The 19,012-nt window shown below is 40.7% G+C and overlaps 1 protein-coding gene across 1 annotated transcript in view; it reads left to right on the plus strand.

The window, feature by feature from the left end:
* The window catches only part of gpn1 (GPN-loop GTPase 1), an 89,485-nt gene that overhangs the window by 56,216 nt on the left and 14,257 nt on the right, over nt 1–19,012 (plus strand). The window contains exons 10-11 of the mRNA XM_034005303.3: nt 9,546–9,628; nt 18,427–18,466. Of these exons, the coding sequence (XP_033861194.1) occupies nt 9,546–9,628; nt 18,427–18,466 (123 nt within the window). The remainder of the gene's footprint in view (nt 1–9,545; nt 9,629–18,426; nt 18,467–19,012) is intronic.

Consider the following 19,012-nt stretch of genomic DNA (forward strand, 5'->3'; position numbering starts at 1 on the left):
TAAACAATAAAAACAGTAACACGTGGAGCTGTGGATTACTGTGTAACATTGCAAACATTAAAAACTATTATACATATTACATTGATTACATCAGTTTATACATATACAGTAGTAATAAATATATTAAATTTTATTTTTTTACCTTATTCGTGTTGATTTGTACCAGTTGGGGGTCAAAGCAAATCCAAAAAAAAAAAAAATTGTTTAAATCCATAACAAGTCAGAGGAACAACCAATCAAGAGAAAAAAACTCATTTAAAAAAGTTATCACTGTCCACAGCAGTTTAGTAACAAGAGTGTTATCCGTGGCTTATATTTGAACTGTGTTAAGGAACAAGATAGTTTACACATTTTGTTTTAATTTAATCGATGACTGCCGCTTGCTTACAATCTGCCCAGCATTACTGAATACCTGGGGACTGACGTTGCCTGGATGCTTAATACTTCTACACCAAAGATACAGCTTTTGGAACAATCTTGATTATTTTTCTTAATTTTTACTCTGCTAATTCAAATGAATAAATGCAGATTTTGTTTGAAGTTTTGTATGGTTCCATCTCCAGAGATCGCGTTTATGCAGAATACTGCATTATATACGCAGGACATTTGAATAAAACACAAAGCAATAACAGCAGTGTGTTTTTAAAACACAGATGTAAAATACAACATTTCCCCTTTTCATCCCTGTCCAATAATTTTGTTTATATTATTAAGTAGTTCCCTTTCAATTCCAAGACATTATACATGGGATATGCCTGCCCATTGGGTAGGTATCGCTGAGCGCTCTATATTAGAGCTGCCAATAGGCCCCTTCCTTGGATGATGCACTTGGTCCCGCCCACTGAGGGTATAAAACTACTATCCAAAGGAAGCCATTTCTCGTTTTCCTTCTCAAGACGGTAAGGTAAGACAACTGTGTTTAGCTGAGCGTATTGATAAGAAAAGAGCTTCTTGAGTTGATTGTATTTCCCTTGCATTCGTGCTGAAAGCTGGCTTACCGCTTTCCCGGAATCAACGACTTTGAAAAGACCAAGCCCTTTTGTCTTTGTCTTTTCAGCGGCTTCCTCGCTTGCGTGGTAGTCCGCCTTTTGTATCTGTCTGTCGTGTGAGCAACTGCCTGTGCAGTCATCCGCAAATGGTTGTCTTTTCTTCCTGAGAGTACACAGTTCCTCCACGGGGCTAGGCCTTGCCGTATCCCCGCTGTTGTGACTATTCCAGCCACGTCTCCTTCACGGGGCTAGGCCTTGCCGCATCCCCGCTGTCGAGTAGACCCTCTTGGCTGTATAGGCCTAAAAAGTAATGACTAAAGCTAAGGTTTACAATTTTAGAAAAGCAAACTATAAAGGTATGAAACAGAGATTAACAGAAATAGATTGGAGTAAAATAGAGAAAACATCCACAGAAAAAGGATGGCTGTTTTTTAAAAAATGTAGTACTAGAGGTGTAAAACAATTGCATCCCAAAAGTAGGCAAATCTAAATCAAAAACAAAATGGCCAAAATGATTTAATAGATCAATTAAAAAAAATATTCACCAAAAAAAGGCACTTTACAGAGTGTTTAAAAGGGGCCAAAAAAAAAGACAGAGAAGAGTATTTGGAACTGCAAACGCAAGTCAAAAAGGAAGGCCAAGAGAGAGAGAAATTAACATTGCTAAGGGGGCTAAAACGAATTCCAAAATGTTTTTCCAATATTGTAAAAGCAAGAGAACATTCAAAGAAGAGGTTAAATGTCTATGAGATACAAATGGCATAATCCTAGAAGAAGAAAAAAAAAATAGCAAATATATTAAATGATTAGGGAGTGGTGGAGAAAATTAGAGGAGAAACCTCAAAATGGAGCGAGGTAACCAGTGGTGTACCACAGGGATCAGTATTAGGTCCTCTGCTATTCCTAATCTACATTAATGATTTAGATTCTGGTATAGTAAGCAAACTTGTTAAATTTGCAGATGACACAAAAATAGGAGGAGTGGCAAACACTGTTGCAGCAGCAAAGGTCATCCAAAATGATCTAGACAGCATTCAGAACTGGGCAGACACATGGCAAATGAAATTTAATATAGAAAAGTGTAAGGTACTGCACGCAGGCAAAAAAAAATGTGCATTATAAATATCATATGGGAGATACTGAAATTGAAGAAGGAATCTATGAAAAAGACCTAGGAGTTTATGTTGACTCAGAAATGTCTTAATCTAGACAATGTGGGGAAGCTATAAAAAAGGCCAACAAGATGCTCGTATGTATTGTGAGAAGTGTTGAATTTAAATCAAGGGAAGTAATGTTAACTTTACAATGCATTAGTAAGACCTCACCTAGAATATTGTGTTCAGTTCTGGTCACCTCGTTACAAAAAGGATATTGCTGCTCTAGAAAGAGTGCAAAGAAGAGCAACCAGAATTATCCCAGGTTTAAAAGAAATGTCGTATGCAGACAGGCTAAAAGAATTGAATCTATTCAGTCTTGAACAAAGAAGACTACGCGGCGATCTGAGTCAAGCATTCAGAATCCTAAAAGGTATAGACAATGTCGACCCAGGGGACTTTTTCGACCTGAAAAAAGAAACAAGGACCAGGGGTCACAAATGGAGATTAGGTAAAGCGGCATGCAGAACAGAAAATAGGAAGCACTTTTTTACACAGAGAATTGTGAGGGTCTGGAACCAGCTCCCCATTAATGTTGTTGAAGCTGTTGAGATTCTGGGATCAATAAGCTACTAACAACCAAACAAGCACACGCATCACCCTTGATATTCAGGCATCTCGGCTCATGGTGCCCAGGGCCTCAGTGTTAGTGCTTAGTCACAGAGCTGCATACGTGGTACTCTGTGCGCACAGCCCCCTTTGGTGCACGGTGTTGACCACTGCCTAGACCTAGTACTCGGTGCACGCGGTGTTCGGTACTGTTAGCGCTAGTGGGTGAACGCAGTGTGAGTAGTGCTTTCTGCACGGCATGCACAACACCAGGCCCATGTCCGGCAAGTCGGGGTTCAACCCGTGCACGGCCTGCAACGCCAGCATCCCGCAGGAGGACAAGCATTCCCTCTGCGTGCGATGCTTGAGTGTGCAACATGCCACCTCGGCCCTCAAGAAGGAGTTGGCTTGTAACATCTGCAAGGCTTTCCAGCCAACTGAAGGAAGCTTGTCTGGGGAGGGCCACGAGGACGAGTTCCGCGTCCTCTATGGCCGGACCATTGGCGGCTCTTGGAGCCCCAGAGCCCCTCCTCCATGACCTGTCCCTGGATCCCCTGCTAGACATCCCCGATGCGCAGGCTGCCCACAGTTGCTCCCCATCTCCGCAAAAGAGAAGGGTGAAGCGTTCCAAGCAGGCAAGGGATATTCTGGACCTTAAGGCCCAGATGGCCCAGGTTTTGGAGCTTTTGGCTATTTTATTTCACTGCCTTGCAGTTTACAAATAAAAAATAATACACGCATGATTCCTCCATCAGGACCCAGCTCTGCTGCACCCCGCTGTTGAGTTGAATCAGCCGGCTTGTTTCAGCCCGCCTACTCGGTGGGCTGGTAAAAACAAAACAAAATCAGTTACCCATGTTGCCGTGGTGACTGTTTATTTTTACCCTCACAGCTTGCTGTGGAGTGTGTTTGTAGTCATTTCTTTACTTGCAGTTTAGAAATTAAAAATAATATAAGTGTGGTTCTTCCACCGGACCCCGGCTCTGCTGCCCCCTGCTGTTGAATGGCGTCCGCCGGCTTGTTTCAGCCTGCCTACTCGGCGCGCTGGTTTTAAAAAAAAAAAAAAGCAGTTACACGCACTGCCATGGTGACTGCTATTTTACCCTCACAACTGTGCTGTTGTGTGTGTGTGTTTGTGTGTGTATATGTGTTTTTTCTTACTGTCTAGCAGTTTTAAAAGAAAAACTAGTAGCAGCGTGATTCCTCCACGGGACCCAGCTCTGCTGCGCCCCGCTGTTCAGTTGCATATGCTGGCTTGTTTCAGCCCGCATTACTCGGTGGGCTGGAAAAATAAAACAAAATCAGTTACCCGCATTGCTGTGGTGACTGTTATTTTTACCCACACAGCTTGCTGTTGTGTGTGTGTGTGTGTGTTCTTACTGCCTAGCAGTTTAAGAGGAAAAGCTCTGCTGTGTCCTGTTGTTGAGTTGATCAACAGGCTTGCTTCAGCCCGCCTACTCGGCGCGCTTAGTTACCCACCTGGCATGGTGAATGTGTTTCTCCCAGAGCTGAATTGCTGTGTGTATAAGCCTCTGTTTTCCTATTACTGCCTTTGCAGCAGTGTGGAGTAGTGGTTAGGGCTCTGGACTCCTGACCAGAGGGTTGTGGGTTCAATCCCCGGTGGGGACACTGGTGCTGTACCCTTGAGCAAGGTACTTTACCTACATTACTCCAGTAAAAACCCAACTGTAAAATGGGTAATTGTATGTAAAAATAATGTGATATCTTGTAACAATTGTAAGTCGCCCTGGATAAGGGCGTCAGCTAAGAAATAAATAATAATAGAAAAAAAAAAAACACTCCCAGCAACTTGAGCCTGTGCTCAACTCTGGCATTCGCTGCTGCCACGTTGTGTGACTGCACGCGGTCCAGAACCAGGTTATCGCCGCTCTGCACTGTGGTGCAGCACCGGGAACTCGCCTGTACTGCTCTCCTGATTACCTACCGCAGCCACTCGAGCCTGTGTATCCACCCTGGTGTATGCTAGGCGCTCCCAGGTTGTGTTGACTTCACGCGGTTAAGGCTAGGAGCCTCTTAGTGCTTCAGCGCCCTTGGTGTTTAGATGCTCTATGCCTCTGTGCTTAGCGCCACAGCATGTCAATAACACCTGCATTCGGTGCCCCAACCTTCGGTCCACCATTACTGTATTCTACCTCACTCAGTGTCATCGGTGCGTCTGCACCCTTGGTGACTGAGTGCTTCAGTACACGTCTGAGCCATACGCGGCGTTGGGAGCCCCTGGCCAGGCAGCAGGCTCAAGCCCTTGCTCTGGCTCTGGCCCCAGCTCAGCCGATAACACCGGCCCCAGAGCTGACCCCGTCTGCACTGGTGGTTGCCCCGGATGTTACAGAACCGGATTTCAGCATTGCTGAGGAGGACCATAATGCGATTCTATCGCTGCCTCATGGGAAGGTGGCTCCTTCCTTCAAAAGCAGCCCCTACCTCCCCCTGACCATTCCTTTGGACCAGTGGTTAGAATTGCTGCAGCGCTCTCACAGAGAACGCAAGGTGTCTCGGCAGGTAGAGAACGAGACGCTGGTGTCCGCTGTACTCGCCAGGCCATCCGGCCGGACAAATGGTTTTTCACACTGGACCGAAAGAACGCGGATTCCACGTTCCTATTCGTCCAGCGCACAGGAAGTATCTCCGCTTCGCCTTACAGGGGAGCGTCCTGAGTTTTCTGTGCTGTGATTCGGCCTCTCCTTAGCCCCCCACACGTTTTCAAAGTGCATGGATGCCATCCTAGCTCCCTTGCGGCTGCAAGTGATCAGGGTTATGAACTACCTGGACGACCTGGTTGATTTGCCCCAGTCGCAGGAAGGAGCAGTGGCCCACACAGCAATTGTTATTATTATTTATTTCTTAGCAGACGCCCTTATCCAGGGCGACTTACCATTGTTACAAGCTATCACATTATTTTTACATACAATTACCCATTTATACAGTTGGGTTTTTACTGGAGCAATCTAGGTAAAGTACCTTGCTCAAGGGTATAACAGCAGTGTCCCCGACCGGGGATTGAACCCCCGACCCTTCGGTCAAGTCCAGAGCCCTAACCACTACTCCACACTGCTGCCCCAATTGTGATGAAGCATCTGTTGAGACTGGGTCTCGCACTCAACGATGCCAGAGCCAATTAACACCGGTGTAAAGTACGGTCTACTTGAGTCTCCGGCTGGATTACCTACCTGTCGGACGACAGAGTAGCTGCCATTCTCAACTGTCTGGCCCTGTTCAACAAGGGGTCACAGTACAATTGGTGTTATGTTAAAAACTATTGGGTCTTATGGCCGCGGCTTCATCACCCACCCAACCGTCACTTGCTGATGACAGACTCAACCAACTCTGGTTGGTTGGGGGGGGGGGGCAGTCTGGGCAGGCAGAGGAGTTCGTGGACCCTGGTCGGATCGCTGGACATCACTGCACATGAATCTGTGGGAGCTGAGAGCAGCCCATGAGTGGCACAAAGCATTTTTGTACGCTTTCCCACCTATACCGCTGTTCCCGGCTTTTCTCAAAAGTCCAGTTGGAGAAAGTGCCAGTTCTACTAGTGGCCCCCAAATGGCCCAGGAGAGTCTGGTTTTTGACCCAGTGCCAGCTGTCGCACGGCCAGCCCTGGGAGATTCCACTTCGCTTGGACCTCCTCAGTCAGGCAAAAGGCTCTCTTTGGCACCCGGAACCCGGCAGGTTCCGGCTATGGGTCTGGCCCCTGAAAGGAACCGCTGGTTAGCCCTAGGGCTATCAGATGCGGTTGTGGGTACGTTGCAGGGTGCTAGGGCAGACCACTAGGTCCTTGTATACCTATAAGTGGAGGTATTTCCAGGCTTGGTGTCTGGCTAGAAGCCATGACCCCATATCTTGCCCTATGCCAGTCATACAGTCATACTTCCAGTTTCTGCAAGAACTACTTGATGCTGGTAGGGCACCTTCCACCTTGAAGGTGTGTTTAGCAGCTATCTCTTCTTGCCATGTCCCTGTAGATTCAGTGTCTCCGGGCGCGCATTTTTTGGCTACCCGTTTTCTTAAAGGTGCTCGGCGATTTAAGCCCTAGGAGGACTGTTCTCCCCGAATGGCCTCAATGTTGTACTGGAGGCTCTCACGAACCCCTGTTTTTGAGCCCATACACTCCATAGAGCTGAAGTACCTGTCTATGAAGACAGCCTTCCTCTTGGCGATTCACTTCTGCTAAGCAGGTCAGTGAGCTGCTGACGCTGTCTGTGCACAGCTCCTGCATGCGTATTTGGGAAGATGGCAGCAGGGTGTCTCTGCGCACCAATCCTGTTTTCCTCCCTAAGGTGATCACAGCCTTCCACGTCAGTCAGTCTGTGGAATTGGAGTCCTTTCATCCACCTTGGTTTGCTTCAACGGAGGATGAGAGATTAAATTTCCTCTGCCCAGTGCAGGCATTGAGATGCTACGTGCATAGGATAAGAGCTCTGCGTCAATCTGACCAGCTCTTCGTCTTGTCACGGGCCATGGACCCTAGGACAGCCCCTCTCCAAGCAGCGTCTGTCACACTGGATTGTGGATACAGTCTCGACTGCATATAGTAGTGGTGGCTTGCCCCCTCCTGGTGGGGTAGCCGCACACTCCACTAGAGGGTTGGCTACATCTTGGGCCCTCTTCAGAGGTGGCTTGCTGTCTGATATTTGTACTGCGGCTAGCTGGGCTACACTGCATACCTTCTCCACGTTCTACTGTCTTAATGTGGTAGACCCTGCCTTGCCTTCTGTAGGCACAAGGGTCCTTGAGGATGTAAGCTCACATCGCTAACCTCTGGGTTAGATGGTGCTTATGCGTCCCTCGTATGCTGCCGTTCCTTCTCCCTCGCGACGGCTCTGGTATACATTATCCCATACATAATGTAATTGGTGGTCGTCTTCGAATTGAAAGGGAACGTTGCGTTACTTATCATAACCCCGGTTCCCTGAAAGAGAGAAGACGACTAGCAACCGCAAGGTCGCTTTGGTCGCCCTCACGGGTTCGATGGAAAAAAGAGAAATAGCTTCCTTTGGATAGTAGTTTTATACCCTCGGTGGGTGGGACTTCGGTCGATACAGTATTTGTAATTCTAGCACAACGCTCTTGACTTGCTCTGTTACTCTGAAGACTCCTCCACAGATGCAATCCCATCAGTAAACACTCACAGGGGGCAGGGCAGGGGGGAGAAGGCGAGCTCAATAAAAATAAAAGCTTCCCTTTGCTTAAACCCTTTACACAAAAACGATGCACAGGCTTGACTATCGATAGTTGTCAAACGATACGAGGGATCGATACGAGGGATACATGGTACTGCTGTCCCTCTCAGCCAGTGTTTTGAAAAATACCACACAGTACATGAGTACTGGAAAGACTAAATAATCCCCTGTCATGCAGCAACATTACCTTGGGCTCCAGAAGGATTATGCCACTTGAAATTACTATGAACCATGGGCGCTGTTTTTCAAAGGGGAAAGGTCAAAGTGGCCTAGTCTCAGTCTAGGGCCTGTAACCGCCTGAAAAACTAAAGGTGCACATAATTGATATTTTTTAATTTTTTTATATATTTGAATTCTTTAGTGGCGTACTGGGCACATGAAATTGGGGTGGGTGCTATGGATCGTGGGCTGCATATTTCGAAGTGGAAAAGTCAAAGTTGCCTGGTGTCTGTCTAGAGCAAGTAAATCCCCCCCCTCAAAACCAACGGAAAGATGTACACATTGGCACAGGCACACCCAGCAGCTTAAAAGTTTATACATTCTTACACCAAACATTAGTATTTTAGGGACTAAATGTGATGCAGGTATATTACATTTTATGAAAAAGTAGCATTTTGTTTACAATAATAGCTGTCTTTTGTGGTCACATGACCAAGTAAACCACAAAAACTTGGCACCAATAGAAACTTCAGAGTCTGGCAAACAAAAAAAAAACAATATATAGTTTGCCAAGGGTATCTAAAAAGGAACATATAGTAATTTAGATTTAAAACAGGCAAGTCCCAAAATTACAAAATGCCTGTAGCACAGGGCGTGTGACAGGGTGGCTGAGACGGTGACGTCAGACAGAAGCAGGAAGGTAAACTGACACCAGGGACTGCAGTTAAAGGCACTTGCGCCGTTTTATTTTTAAATAACAAAAAGAAATAAAATATTTTAACAAAAAGAAACTTGCTCACAGAGCGAAAAAAATAAATATTTAAACAAAACAAATCTCGAACACAAAATACTAAATAAAACCCAGGTCAGGCTGAGCAATTGCCTTCACTGTTCCTAGATTATTATTAAGTTTAATTTTCACTCTCTCTCGTTCCTCTCGCTCTCTCCACTCCTAACACACCCACACGAACATGGAGAGCTGCAGGCTTTTTATATCGTGGCCGAGGGGTTTAACTAGTTAGTAATTATCCTATTACCCCTCGGCCACAATCTGCACGAGTTTATTAAATTAAACTGCTGTGGATGGGACTACCCATCCACGCTACTAAACAAAACAAACAAACAAACAAATCGGCTACGCCGTCCTAAATACATAAATAACAAAACAATAACCCAACCCGCAGCGTTTCACCGTCGTATTTATACATAAATAAACAAACAAACATATAAATACAAAATAACACAGACGGAGGGGGAAACCCTGTTCTAAAATAAACAAATCCTGTACAGGGCTGCTCGCCCTGTTACAGGGCGTCACCACGGCCTCAGCAGAGAAGGGGTTAATCCATTATTTGTATTTGTATTCTTTTTTGTTTATACAGTCAGCAGAATTTGTGAATTTCCTAATTTGTTTAATGTATGTATTTGTTTGTTTGTTTGTTTATTTTTTAAACAGTTTGGAGAGTCATATCAATACATGTATCTGCATGTTTCAGGTGGTCGGTGTCTCTGCGGTTACAGGAAGTGGTTTGGATGAATTCTTCCAGAAGGTAGCAGAGGCTGCAAAGGAGTATGAAAAGTAAGTGAGGACAGCTTTGCACTATTTATGAATCCACATGGGAAAATCATACCAGTATCTGCATTAATGCTCATCTTGCTGTTTATTCAGCGACTTGTTCACAGTGTGTTAATATAAAGTTATTTTCAACCTTTTTCTTTAGGTGTGCTGTAAAAAAAAAAAATGCTAAAAGTCATCACTCTCAATCCAGATTACCCAGAGATACAGTTTTAAATGAGAAAATGTACAGCTTGGTATTGTCAAGTGGTATTTAGCAAAAATACACGTCCAGTGTGTAGCCGTCAGAATTTTAAATTATTTTCATTGATGTGGTGGTGTCAGTATCTGCCAGAACACTGGTGCTTCCTTACATTAAGGTCAGGTTATTGGTATTTAGAGGGTGTCTGGTTTCAGTATATCCAAATCATATTTTGCAAACTACTGACTGGTGACATCTTTATTTATATAGTGCCTTACATGCTAAAAGCAGCTCAAAGCGCTTTACAAAGAAAATACAGAGAAAATAAACATGTTTACTAAAGGAGAGAATTTCAAAAAGAATTAGTACAAAAGTGACAAAAAAAAAAAAATGTAATACAAGCTAAAATAAAACATTCATTGTAACCATTAGAGGCAGCAGAAACAAAACACATTAAGTGCATTCAGTTTAAAAAGGCTATGTTGTAAAATGTGTCTTAAGTCTTGTTTTAAAAATTGCCATTGAGGGTGCATCTCTAACAGAGGATGGCAGCGAGTTCCGCAGTCTGGGAGCATTATAACAAAAAGCAACCTCTCCTTTCCTTTTGTGCTTTACCCTCGGAACACAAAGTGAGTCACTGTCAGCTGACCTCAATGTATGCGCAGGCTAATATGGAGTTAATGTCTCAATTAAATAGTCTGGTGCCTGGCCATTAAGTGCTTTAAATGTTAGTAATAGAATTTTAGAATCAAACCTGTAACAAACTGGAAGCCAGTGCAGTGACGCCAACACCCTGAGTAATATCATTATCATGTGATGCCTCCCTGTAAAGTTTAAAAAACAAAACAAAACAAAAAATGTATGTATGTATTCATTGCAAAAACTGCGTTGAAGTAACGCTAAGGTTACTCAAGCAAAACCAAAAGTGAGGAAATTGACACGCAACCTTAGCTCTGCACCATTATGTGTATGTATGACATCACATATGCCATAAGAACATAACCTGGGTGGGTCTGCTAAAATGTATGTTCTTAAAAAAATAATTCGGGAGGGGGATTCCATCTTTGTGCTACTACTCAGTGAAGAAATACAAAAACCACGTTGTACATTAAATGTCTGTTATATCTAACATCTTCTTTCTTTATATAATTTCCAATGTACCGTATAAAACGGTGTATTAGTCACGAAGAAAAAGCCTATAGGTCACACCGGTGTATGTCACTCCCCCCTTTTTCGGACCCCCTAAAAATACCTAGAAAATAGACTTTTACAGTGTATCTTCAGAAAATTAGTTTGTGTTTTTATTTAATTTAAATGTTTTTTTTTCTGTTTTAATGCTCTTTTTAATCTTTAAGACTACAGTGCTCCCTCGCTATAAGGCTCTCGGTTATAACACGCCTCAGATATAACGCTCCTACAGCATGTCCCCCCAATTCCCTTTACTAGTGATTCATGCAATATTTCTACAGTAAATACAGTACTGTGTTGTTCAAACTGTAAACAACTTCTCAGTTTAACTTCTGTTTCTGTCTCTCCCTTTTGATACAGTATCTGAACTGAAGAAAAGCTGTGCTTGCACTTTATAACACAGATATCTTATTCTGCATTTGTTTTATAACTAAATAAATATTAGGCCTATTACGTGGTTAACTTTCCTAATGTATTTTATTATTATTATTATTATTATTTATTTCTTAGCAGACGCCCTTATCCAGGCCTACTTACAATTGTTACAAGAGATCACATTATTTTTTACATACAATTACCCATTTATACAGTTTTTTTTTTTTTTTTTTTTTTTTTGTTTTTTTTTTAATTGGAGCAATCTAGGTGAAGTACCTTGCTCAAGGGTACAGCAGCAGTGTCCCCTACCAGGGATTGAACCCACGACCCTCCGGTCAAGAGTCCAAAGCCCTAACCACTACTCCACACTGCTGCCCGTATTTCCTTTTTTGCTGCGAGAGGAGCTTCAGCTTTCTCCGGGAGACGAGACGCTTCAGCTTCGCTTCAGCTCCACTCCGGCAGCAGAACCTGTGGCGAGCCCATTCCCACTTCCCCTCTCCCCCTCTCCTGACCCGCCCTCCTTCTCGCTCTTGGTTTGCTTGTCTGTCGCTTCGAACTTAACTCCCGACCGCTGTTTAGCCAAGCTATTTATAGTTTAAAAACTGCTAATTAAAATGATCCATGAGTGGGAATGTTACCTTTTTTTTTAAATAGTGTTGATTTACATGGTTCTTTATGTATGGTTAATTCACGGAAAGTTACATCTTTGCTTCACTATATACGATTTGTAGAGAGGGAGTTTATTTTGTATTTGTCAGATGTGTGCTATGCGTCCCGCGGTGCCCCCCACCCCATCCCCAGTGTATAACGCTCTTCGGTTATAACGCTCATATTGTGTTTCCCCCCCCCGAGACCTGCGTCATAGCAAGGGAGCACTGTGTTTTATAAATCATCGCTGATCCTTCAAAAAATAATTTCCGTTTTCAGAGTTAAGTTTGCCAATGTCATAATTCCATATACTAGGACGTTGTTTCTTTTATGCTGTGGCGGGGTGCCCCACCCCTGTGCGTATTTTTGTGTTTTATGTGGTGTGTTATTGCTCGTGTGTATGTATTGGTGCACTGGGTATAATGTGGGCTGTGTAGCACAAATGATTTCAAATGTATATTTGTATTTAGGCACAGGTATTGCACAATCACTTCACGTGCAGATAAAATGTGTATTAGTATGTGGGCACGGGGATTTCACAAATTAGTTCACGTGCTGGGATTCAAGTGAATGATTAATTAGTAAGTGAATTATTAATTTGTATATATAGATGCATGAATCACTCACTCAGAATTTCGGTGTTGAGAATGGAGAATGGGAGAGAGGAGGAGAATTAAAAACAAATTAACATTTGCTACGCGTGCTGGTTCTGTGTCAGCCCGCTACTTATTATAGTGTTTGTTTGTCTGTTTCTTTTGGCCAACGTGCCTTTTGTTTTGTAAAGTGTTTTGTTTGTTTAAACCTTTTATTTATAATAAACCAGTGCAACAGCGCACTAACTTACCAGTCCGGTCTTTCTACTTCCTGGACTGACCTCCCCACCAGTCAGCCTTTTCCCTTATGTCCAAAAAGTAATTGGTGGAACAGTTGTAATGACAATAGATTTAGTATGCTAATTATATAAATACATTTGTTGAGTTCATACCAATTGCTGTTTTGTTTATGGATTTAATAACTTTTTAATGTATTTTAAAATCATGTTTCACAGTTGATATTTTATTTTTCTCTTTCTTTCACTTTTCATCCATAATAATTTGATAATTGGCTAGTCCATTATAACTACACGGACACCGGTGATCTTCATCACTATTACTGATGTGGAAGGACAGTTTTCTCCGTCTATTAAACTGTTCAACTACCAGATGCTTTGGGACCAAGTTATGGTGAACGATTTCCCAGTGTTATGTTCCTGTGGCCAGTCTTCGGGGAGCATTTGTCATGTGATTAGTAGTGTCATCAGTGATGTCGTTGCTGATGTCATATTGGATGTCATACATACACATAATGGTGCATAATTAAGGTTTTGTGTCAACCTTAACTCAGAATTTCCTTACTTTTGAGGGTTTTGCTTGAGTAACCTTAACGTTATTTTAACGCAGTTTTTGCAATGAAATTTATTAGATTTTTTTATTAATAAATACATAAATACATTTAAATTTTAAATTCCTTATTTAAATGACAGGTCAGGTTGAAATAATGTCCTGCTGTGGAATGGATTGCAAGTGCCAAGATTGGCTACCCCTGAGTGTTTTTGTGAATTGAAAGTAGAAAAATGTTAGTATTCAGAAATAATTAGCTGTCATTAAAAAAGAAACATATGAAATAAAAACTAATGATACATATCAATAATTGATGCATTTCTAACAACATATATTTTGAAGAAATAACTTTATGCAACAAGCTGTATCATCATTTTGCAGAGCATTTTATACATTGCACGACTAGGTTTCAACCAGACTTATTTAACTGACCTTTTAGGACATGTCTGGTAAAAACTTAAGTCCTGCAGTGAAATGGATTTGAAGTGCCAAGGTTATAACTGATGTAAATAACAACACAGACATATAAAATTCATAATCAATATATTTATAGCACAAATAATGTTTTAAAAAAGCAACTCTACCCAAAATATGTTATTTTAACTCGGTTCATAGCACACAGAACACGTCTTATTAGAAATGTATTTTAAAGTGCAGATCACACATATATAAATTACAACACCATTTTTTTTTATGTATTTATTATTTTTTATATAACACATTTCTCAAAGTACTTTACAATGCATACAACACAAGTCCTATTATGTTTGCATTACTGTAGCGTGACTGTATCATAGGCCTATAGACTTACCAGATAAAAACTGGGAATTTCTTTTGTTCAATTCACTACTGCATTTTATAAACAGGTGAAAGCACACAAAAGTATGATACTGTAATATTATTGTTCATGGTACAACAGTAGGCCTATTTCATTACATGTCAAAAACTGTATCTTTTTAAAGTGTATAGACATCATATTGTTAAGAGATCATCTGTAGTATAGACTTGCATATTTTTTCTTGTTCAAACTACAACATTTATAATTGTTAATTCAATCTCTGTTCTAGGATAAAAAGTATACTTATATAAGTAGGCTTTGTACTTTTTGACATTTATTTTTGTCCTCTATACCTGCCTTTACATCTGTAATTAGCATTGTTAAACTATCTCAATTTCTTAATTACATTGTGGATCTCTGTCGGTGATAAAACGGGCTTACGGTTTGACAGGTAATTTAAATACTTTTGTTTATGTACAATAACAAATAATATTACAGTATCATACTTGTGTGTGCTTTCACTTGTATTTTGCTGTAGTACTAGGAGGTTATTTCTCTAAACTCGGTGTGTGAGTTTCCCACGTCTCTGTAAACGGGGTAGTACATAGGCTAACTACTGTGATTACATGGTGGTAATAGATAATGAAATAAAAAAATAGTAGTCTTTCTTTTATTAATTAATTGTTATAAAATTGTTATTAAAATGATTTGTGTATGTAGCGTATGTTATCAACTTTATTAATCTATTGTAACTTTTTAATAAAGAATATTTCAACATAAAAACTTTAAAACATATATTTGTAAAATAAAAAGTCGGTTCGATGTCTATTTTTTTCCCTTGACACCGGTCGTTGCAGTCTAACAGACATCATAAGAACATAAGAAAGTTTACAAACGAGACGAGGCCATTCAGCCCATCTTACTCGTTTGGTTGTTAGTAGCTTATTGATCCCAGAATTTCATCAAGCAGCTTCTTGAAGGATCCCGGGTGTCAGCTTCAACAACATTACTGGGGAGTTGGTTCCAGACCCTCACAATTCTCTGTGTAAAAAAGTGCCTCCTATTTTCTGTTCTGAATGCCCCTTTATCTAATCTCCATTTATGACCCCTGGTCCTTTTTTCTTTTTTCAAGTCAAAGAAGTCACCCGGGTTGACATTGTCTATACCTTTTAGGATTTTGAATGTTTGAATCAGATCGCCGCGTAGTCTTCTTTGTTCAAGACTGAACGATTCAATTCTTTTAGCCTGTCTGCATACGACATGCCTTTTAAACCCTGGGATAATTCTGGTTGCTCTTTGCACTCTTTCTACAGCAGCAATATCCTTTTTGTAACGAGGTGATCAGAACTGAACACAATATTCTAGGTGAGGTCTTACTAATGCATTGTAAAGTTTAACATTACTTCCCTTGATTTAAATTCAACACTTCTCACAATATATCCGAGCATCTTGTTAGCCTTTTTTATAGCTTCCCCACATTGTCTAGATGAAGACATTTCTGAGTCAACATAAACTCCTAGGTCTTTTTCATAGTTCCCTTCTTCAATTTCACTATCTCCCATATGATATTTATAATGCACATTTTTATTGCCTGCATGCAATACTTTTCACTTTTCTCTATTAAATTTCATTTGCCATGTGTCTGCCCAATTCTGAGTGCTGTCTAGATCATTTTGAATGACTTTTGCTGCTTCAACAGTGTTTGCCACTCCTCCTATTTTTGTGTCGTCTGCAAATTTAACGAGTTTGCTTACTATACCAGAATCTAAATCATTAATATAGATTAGGAATAGCAGAGGACCTAATACTGATCCCTGTGGTACACCGCTGGTTACCTCACTCCATTTTGAGGTTTCTCCTCTAATCAGTACTTTCTGTTTTCTACCGAGTTTGCTTACTATACCAGAATCTAAATCATTAATATAGATTAGGAATAGCAGAGGACCTAATACTGATCCCTGTGGTACACCGCTGGTTACCTCACTCCATTTTGAGGTTTCTCCTCTAATCAGTACTTTCTGTTTTCTACCTTTTCTACCACTCCCTAATCCATGTGCATGCATTTCCTTGAATCCCTACTGCGTTCAGTTTGAGAATTAAACTTTTATGCAGGACTTTGTCAGAAGCTTTCTGGAAATCTAAATAGACCATGTCGTATGCTTTGCAGTTATCCATTTTCAATGTTGCATCCTCAAAAAAGTCAAGTAGGTCATAGAGAGGCTAATGTTACTCTATGGGGAAAATACTATTTTTTCGACACGTCAATAAAACAAAAACTACCAAACAGAACTACACCCCATATGGGGGGAAGATTGCGCCTGCCAGTCTGACCTGTAATCCAAAATTTCAGCCAGATCAATTTAATGTTAACCCCCTTTTCGAGCTGTGCAAAAAACAGGCTACGCGCCACTATAATGTAACAGTGTGTTTAATGTAAATCTGTTGTGCGAGCATGAAAAAAGCTACTTTTAGCATTTAAAAAAAGGGAAATAGGAGACCTTATTGTTAGGGCCCTGTGAAAATTAGCCCAATACCGCAATTTTTACAATATTCTTAAGAAATAAAAATAATTTCCATAATTATCTGTATTTCATACAAAAAAAAATCACATTAACGAAACTGTACAGCTATGTGCCTGCATGTAATATTCGCCATGCACACAGTGCTGTGCAGTGATTATCACTATATGCAATCTAAGCGGGAAATTAAAATACTACACAGTGTAAACAAGAAAATGGATGTCTCTAAAAAGGCTATAAATGTGTCTGCAGCAGATCACGTAAAGCATTATCTAGCAGAAGTTGTACACAGCGATGGATGTAAGGTCTTCTGTATGTCCTGCAACATTACTGTAGATCACTACCGAAACTTGTCTGTTGACAGGCATGATTTAGATTCACCGAAAAGAGAAAGGCGGAAATCCAGAGCAGTACTGCGACTGCTTTACTTGCAAAGAAACAAAAAACGGTGACTTCCATATTCCAAAAGTCCACTTATTAAATTTTGACCTGACAGAGGCGTTTGTTTGCGCAAATATCCCTTTTGAAAAATTGGACAACCAAAAGTTACGGATGTTCTTCAGACAGAGTGTAGCAAATGTGGTGGAGCGATTCCTTCATCAGCCCAGCTGAGACGTGAATACTTACCTGAACTAAAGTTGTCGAGTATGACAAGCAGGAGATTATGGAATTGGTAAAACAGTCTGGTTGCTTGTCAGTGGTTTCACTGACGAGTTAGCAGATCCACAAGATCAGTATGGGTTACACATCTTATTTGTTTTGCAAGACCTAATGGTGAACATGCATCTGACGTAGAACTGAAAGCTGTCCTTGCAGATACACTTTACCTACAGGCTGTTAATTACAACACAGTTTCACAAGCTATTGTAAAGTGCTTGAGTAACTTTGATGTTAATTTTGATATCATTGCATTTATCTGTATATTTGATGTTTTAAAAAAAAAAAAAAAAAAAAAAAAAAAAAATCTGTACACGTAATTTATTTTATATTTCCGTGCACATTCTGTGAAATACGATACTTTACCCGTGACAATGCCGTGAATTTTAAAGAAAATTTCCGCGATTCACAGGGCCTTACTTATTGTGCAAATAAATAACTTGAAAATTATAAACAAAAGAAAGGATCACCAATTCGAGGCTTGTTACAGACATTCTTATGATTAGAATTAAAATAAATAAATAAAATGACATTTTTGATTGGCAAGTACACATACATAAGGTGTCATCGATGTTACAAGACTATAGAGGAAATGACTTTTCTCCATTTTAGAATGCACATTTGTGTGTTTCTGCAAAAATACACAGAGGCACATCTTTAAGGAAATTGACTCCAAACAGCCTCTGTAGGAACACCCTGCCTTGCTGACCTGTGGTGAGACACAGAGCGGTCAACCACAAAGTTAAGATTTCAACTTTCAAATAATGGTAAAATAAAAAGTATTTTGACCCTCTGTGTTGTTCGCTGCAAAAATGTGTGTTAATATATCCCAAATAATAGTATAAGCTGTATTGCCATATGCTCTCTGTTAAAATCATTAATCCATATACAGTCTAACCATACTGTACCGTTAGCTATACCTTTCATTTACACATTATACACAGACATCAGTAAAAGATTGGTGATTTTTGTTTTGTTGGGGCTTTATTGTGATGAATTGTGTGTGTGTGTGTGTGTATATATAATATATATATAAAAATATATTAACAAACAGATCTATTTAATTGTTTTCACAGGGAGTACATGCCTGAATATGAACGGCTTCGCAAAAAATTGGTAAGTAATCTTTTATTCTTATTGAATTGTCTGTTCCGTTTCAAGTAGGGAATATTAACATTACAAAAGGGGTGTTTCCCCTGACACCCGAACCTGAAACTTTATACCAAAGACTGTCGTCAGAGCAGTGTGATGTGGCTGCTGCGCCACCCCAGACAGCATAAAGGAGCTGCGCACACTGACAACGCTGCCATTTTCCTTTTCAGCTGAACCTAAATACATCAGAGAGCGTTGATGATAAAAAATATTATCATCTTTCTAATTAACTTCTTTTTTGCATTTTTTAGCTTTGCTTTGAAATGCTTAATTTTATATATTGAGTGTTTTTTCTACTCCTCGGAGTTTAACATTTTGTTCAACCATATTCTCTTTGTGTTCTCCGGTTGTGTGTAATTATTATATTATATTAATATTGTGTTACTTTTTTCTTCTAATTCTTTCAGAGTAAGGATTGAAACAAAATCGAGCAGCTACTGTGGGCGTGCCTACTTAGCAGCTTGATGCTGTATTAGTGTAGCTATCAGCACACTTACAAAGGCTTGTTTA

The sequence above is a fragment of the Acipenser ruthenus genome, chromosome 5 (genome assembly GCF_902713425.1).
Source record: "Acipenser ruthenus chromosome 5, fAciRut3.2 maternal haplotype, whole genome shotgun sequence".
Lineage (NCBI taxonomy): Eukaryota > Metazoa > Chordata > Actinopteri > Acipenseriformes > Acipenseridae > Acipenser > Acipenser ruthenus.